The 5,349-nt window shown below is 60.0% G+C and overlaps 1 protein-coding gene across 1 annotated transcript; it reads left to right on the top strand.

Annotated features, from left to right (window-relative positions):
* Positions 1-3,617: 3,617 nt before the first annotated feature.
* RAX (retina and anterior neural fold homeobox) lies at positions 3,618-5,349 on the top strand. Its single transcript, XM_015887184.2, has 3 exons — positions 3,618-3,987; positions 4,081-4,310; positions 4,641-5,349. The coding sequence occupies exons 1-3, from the start codon at positions 3,723-3,725 to the stop codon at positions 5,091-5,093; spliced, it is 948 nt and encodes a 315-aa protein (XP_015742670.1). The 5' UTR covers positions 3,618-3,722; the 3' UTR covers positions 5,094-5,349.

Below are 5,349 nucleotides of genomic sequence, written 5' to 3'. Positions count from 1 at the left end.
CTTCCCTTCCCTTCCCTTCCCTTCCCTTCCCTTCCAGCTCCATTGGTCTTTGATTAGCAAGGATCCATCCACCTCCCTCTGCATTTGTACAAGGTTATTAAGAGTCTCTGTGCTGTTCTGCTGCTTTTCAGGCTGAGTTATCCTATCTATAAAACGCCACGGTAAACAGGCCTAAGACTTTTGACCTTTGAATTAAAATGTGCCTGGGACATCCTGAAAATCTTATTGAAAGCATCTGGTGGTTTAAAGGAGCTAATTAAGTTCGTAAGCACATACAGGATCAGCGTTTTTGTGGTTTAAAGGGTCAGAGAAGAAAGTACAGTCAGAAACACCAAACGAGTGATTAACGAGATTCCAAAATGCGGTCTGGGTCAGCAGAGGCGAGCGGGGCTGGAGGTGGCTGGGGGATGGGATGAGTGGGATGAGAGCCCCCCACCCACAATGAGGGCCATTGCCAGGCCAGGCACTGGGCACAGCTGAGCTGATCTGCTGCTGGCAGGTCCTGCAGTGCCTTAGGCACCATTTTTAGAGCCAGAGACATAAAAAGCTTCAGCCTGGCACAGCAGGGTCAGGTCACACAAGGTGCTGGACGACATCCTGGATGGAGTGTCCCTGGGTGGTGGGAGCTTACAGCATGTAGTTGTGGTCACCAGAACCTCAAAACCACCTTTTCTACTAACCCTAATGCAACCCTAACCTAACTTTAAGCCAAAACCAATGCAATGCAGTGCAACCCTAACCCTAACACAAATGCAATGCAAACCAATGAAGGAAGATGCAATGCAATTCAGTGCAGTGCAATGCAGTGCAACCATAACCCTAATGCCGCCAGGAAGCAGTGACCTGCAAGTAGCAGCAGCTGGCTTGGAGTGAAGCCAGGGCACCCAAGCAATGGCAGAGCCAGCAGCATGCCCACATCCTGCAGCCCTGAACAACCAGCACGGAGCTGGGGGCACAGAACCCCCAGAGCTGGGCACAGCCATCAGCTGCAGCAGGGGAAGCACTCAGAGAGCTGAGCACTGAGCCCTGCACAGCTCAATGGGCACTGAGCCCTGGGGTCAGACAGTGGGGCAGCAAAGCAGACAGGCAGCACACTGACTGCTCCAACTCAGTGTATATAAATACACCCCCATGTTTATGAATGTCTCAACCAATGCATATAAACACTTGAAGGGATGATGCGATGAAGATGCAGCCAGGTCTTTCCAGTGCTGCCCAGTGCATTGGGCACAGCCTGAAACCCAGGAGCTGCCTCTGCCCCCAGCAGCACGACTAGGGGGGGACAGAGGGTCTTGCCCATCCCAACCAGTTAAGAGGCCTCTGATTCCAATTCTGTGAACTTCTAAGGTTAATTAAAGGCCTTTCTCAAAGGCCTTGCACAAACTCACATGTATGCATGCGCATGCACCTGTGCGCATGTGTGCACGTGTGTGCATGCCAGTCTGTGTGTGTGTGTGTGCTGCACGGAAGAGGAGAAGATTAAAGGCATTAGGTCACATGGGAGCTACTGCTGGACGGGCCCTACCTGGGATTTGTGTTCTTACAGTTAATAGGATCGCTAGAGCTCAAGGCCGTCATCCCATCAAGATAAATGTCTCTGGTGCCCACTTTTAAGCAATCCGAATTCAATTAGGCTAATTGGAAAACAAGTAAAGAAGGATTGCATTAATATAGCCTTACAGCATGAACCTCCACTCCCCTGCTCTGGAGGGGCACATCAGCAAGGTGAGCCCAACGCCTGAGCTCATTGGGTGATGCAGAGCAATCAGCAAACAGGGCACAGGCTCCTGATAACGAACATTCCCCTTTTCACCCCGCTCCCACCTTCCCCTCCATGATTTGCTGTCCTGTCCATCACTCAGGACAGTGATCCCTGCTGCACATCACTGGTCTGCAGAGTCCCACCTGCAGGCTGACCTCATTACTCCCATTCAACATAAAGACCAGAGGAAAGGAAGCAAAACCCACGGCATTTTATGTGCTGATTTCATGGCTTGAAGCCCCACGCCATTCATTTCTCTTAAAACATCAACAGGACCAAAATTATTCCTGTTTAGATTTCATTATGCACCCACAGGAAGGAGGCATAAGGGACAAGTATGGGGGTATATATACCACTTTGGGAGTGGAAGTATTTTGCTGTATGTTACATTGTGATTAATAGCAAAAATCGTCTTGTTCCTATGTTTGCCAGCTCTGACAGGTGCTGAAGAGGCAGCAATTGTACCAGGACCGAGTTCCCTTCATGGCTTTTACTGTCAGCCCAGAGTCTGTCCACATGGATACACTGCTCCACCTCACCTTGCTGTCTGTCTCCTTTCTCACTACAACAGGCAAAAAGGACTCCCAAGCGTGCCCAGAGCTTCTGGAGGGCCAGACATGTTTTGTGCTGGTTGTGAGTGCCATAAAAACCCAGCTCCAAATTAGAAGAAATTAGGGACATTGCACAGTTCATTCATCTTCACTAATAGAGTTCTTGGGAAATACACATGTAGATTAAAGGAACACAATGGCCCCTGGCTGATTGCTTTGAGTACCCTCCAATGCCCCTCCAATGGTATTGACTTGCTTTTTATATTGTGCACAAAAGCCACACTAACCTTTTCTTGTCTCTTCTGTTGGCCTCTTCCCTCTTTGCCAATGGATGGCTGAGCTCTTTCTGTACACCTCTCCCTTCCCCCCATCTCTTCCAAGCGGCAGTCGGCAACAGCCAACCTCACCTGCAACTATTAGAAGAACCTGAGCAGATCGGGAAAGAATTAACTCCGGGACATCAGCCCATAGACCTTAAAAAGGTGTGGGCAAAGGCAGAAGGAAATCCCACAGACTGGGAGGAGGGCACAGACCAGAAGGGACAGCCCTGCCCTCTTAACCCTCAGCCCCACATCCTCGGCAGGGTATGGGGATGTGAAAACAACTCTTCTCCTATCGGAAGCAATACCTACAACTTGAAAACTGCCCCCATAACTGTCCCCTCGAGCGTTCCTCACGAGGAGGGCCGAAAGGTTGAGGGCAGCTCCCATCCACGTGCATTTTCACTTGGTCTGCAAATACCACTTCGAAGGCAGTCAGGCCCAGGGGCAGCACCCCGACAGCAACAGCTTTTTCCCGCAGTACGTTTTATTCTGTGCACTTAACCCCCGGGCAGTGCCACGTCGAAGCTGCCCCGGGGCCGACGTGCTTTCCAAACGCACGGCACGGGCGCAGGTTGCGGCTGTCGGGAACTCGGCAGCACAGTGAGGCCGCAGAGCACACAGGGTTTGGAGCCGACTGCCCACCGGCCCCTGACCCAAACAACCCGGGGCTCCCGTTCCAGCGCAGCCCCGTCGCATAACGCCCTTCCCGGGCCGGTCCCCGCCGTCCGCCGTCCCACGACGGTTTCCGACGGCGCTCAGCCGGCTCCGCAGCCGCGGTTCGCGTCGGGCAGCCCGGCCGGGTCCAGCCTCATCGGCAGCCGGGGGCCGCCCCGCCCCGCCCCGCGGGCCCCGGATGGCATCGCCCGGGGCCGCCCGGAGCCGGCGGGCGCCGTGGCGGCACGGGGGGCTGGGGGGGGGCTGCGGGCTCCGCCGGCGGGGCCCTGGGGATGCCCTGCCTCCCCCCGCCGGGCCGGAGCGGCGCGGGGCCTCGCCTTCCCCGTCGCCCACCGCCCCCCGGCACTCCTCCCCCGCCCCGAGGAGGGCAGCCCGCTCGCCGCGCCGTGCCGTGCCAGAGCCGCCCGCCCCATGCACCCTCCCGGCGCCCCGCTCGCCATGGCCGAGGGCGCTTTCTCGCTGTCGGCTCCGGCGGCGCGCAGCCCCGGGGGGAACCCGTCGAGGCTGCACAGCATCGAGGCCATCCTGGGGTTCACCAAGGATGACGGCCTCCTGGGCCCCTTCCAGCCCGACGGCGGCGCCGGCAGCGCCAAAGAGGCGGCGGACAAGCGGGGCCCGCGGCACTGCCTCACCAAGGGACCCGCGGAGCCGGCCGAGCACCAGGGCCGCTTCCAAGGTGAGCCTGGCGGGCGGCGGGCAAGTGTCCCCCGCCCCGAGGAGGGCCCGGAGGCGGCCGCGCCGCCGCTCAGCCGTCGGTGTCCCCCCGCAGAGCCGTACTGCCCGAGCAGCGCCAGCCCCGAGCTGCCCGCAGGAGACGGCGGCGACGGGAAACCGTCGGACGAGGAGCAGCCCAAGAAGAAGCACCGTCGGAACCGCACCACCTTCACCACCTACCAGCTCCACGAGCTGGAGCGCGCCTTCGAGAAGTCGCACTACCCCGACGTGTACAGCCGCGAGGAGCTGGCCATGAAGGTCAACCTGCCCGAGGTCCGCGTGCAGGTAACGCCCGCGCTCCGGCGGTCCGGCCCGGTTCGGCTCGGCTCGGCCCCGCGTTCTGTCGTTCGGGAGCCCCGTCCCGGCGCTGCTCAGACCCGCACTCGCGGCGGTGACTGTCGGTTCCGCCGTCCCGGCTGTTCCCCACCGGGAGAAGCCGCGGGGCCGCTTTCCGTCCGAGCGGCCGCGGGTCAGGGCTCGCAGACCCCGCTGCTGCCGGTCCCTATGCGGGCGCTGCGTGCCGGGACGGCGGACGGAACCCGTCTGCCACGGGGCTGGCAGTGCGCTGCGGTCCCCGGTGCCGTGGGACGCCGAGTAACGCGGCTGTACTTGCAGGTGTGGTTTCAGAACCGTCGGGCCAAGTGGCGGCGGCAGGAGAAGCTGGAGGTGAGCTCCATGAAGCTGCAGGACTCGCCCATCCTCTCCTTCAGCCGCTCCCCGCAGGCGGCCCCGGTGGGGGCTCTGGGCAGCAGCCTGCCGCTGGAGACCTGGCTCGGTCCGCCCGTGCCCGGCGGTGCAGCCCTGCAGAGCCTGCCCGGCTTCGCGGCCCCTCCTCAGGGGCTGCCCACCAGCTACACACCGCCGCCCTTCCTGAACTCTCCGGCCGTGACCCACGCGCTGCAGCCCCTGGGAGCCATGGGACCCCCGCCGCCCTACCAGTGCGGGGCCGCCTTTGTGGACAAGTTCCCCCTGGACGAAGGGGATCCACGCAACACCAGCATTGCCGCCTTGCGCATGAAAGCCAAGGAGCACATCCAGTCCATCGGCAAACCCTGGCAGACCATCTGAACCCTCACCCCCCCCCTCCTTCCCTCCTTCCCTGCGCTGGGATGCGGCCGCTGAGGGTCCCGGGTCCGGGAGGCAGTGGGACGCCCCCGACCCGCTCTGCCGCCGTCATCACCCCGCGTCCCGACTTTGTATTTCGTGTTCCTCTGACCCCCTGTGCCGGGTGCCCTGCGGAGCTGGGGCCGGGCTGTAGCTTAGGAAAAGCTCTCCCACCCTCCCTCGTTGGCTGGATGTTTTAGTTGCAATAAAAGCTGCAGTA

The sequence above is a fragment of the Coturnix japonica genome, chromosome Z (assembly GCF_001577835.2).
Source record: "Coturnix japonica isolate 7356 chromosome Z, Coturnix japonica 2.1, whole genome shotgun sequence".
NCBI lineage: Eukaryota > Metazoa > Chordata > Aves > Galliformes > Phasianidae > Coturnix > Coturnix japonica.
Note: the sequence above shows the minus strand (reverse complement) of the source record. Positions and strands in the feature narration are given on the sequence as shown.

Coding starts and splice junctions, on each gene's coding strand:
- RAX (XM_015887184.2), top strand. CDS start 3,723: ATGCACCCTCCCGGCGCCCCGCTCGCCATGGCCGAGGGCGCTTTCTCG. Junction 3,988..4,080: donor GCACCAGGGCCGCTTCCAAG/GTGAGCCTGGCG, acceptor GTCCCCCCGCAG/AGCCGTACTGCCCGAGCAGC. Junction 4,311..4,640: donor TGCCCGAGGTCCGCGTGCAG/GTAACGCCCGCG, acceptor CTGTACTTGCAG/GTGTGGTTTCAGAACCGTCG.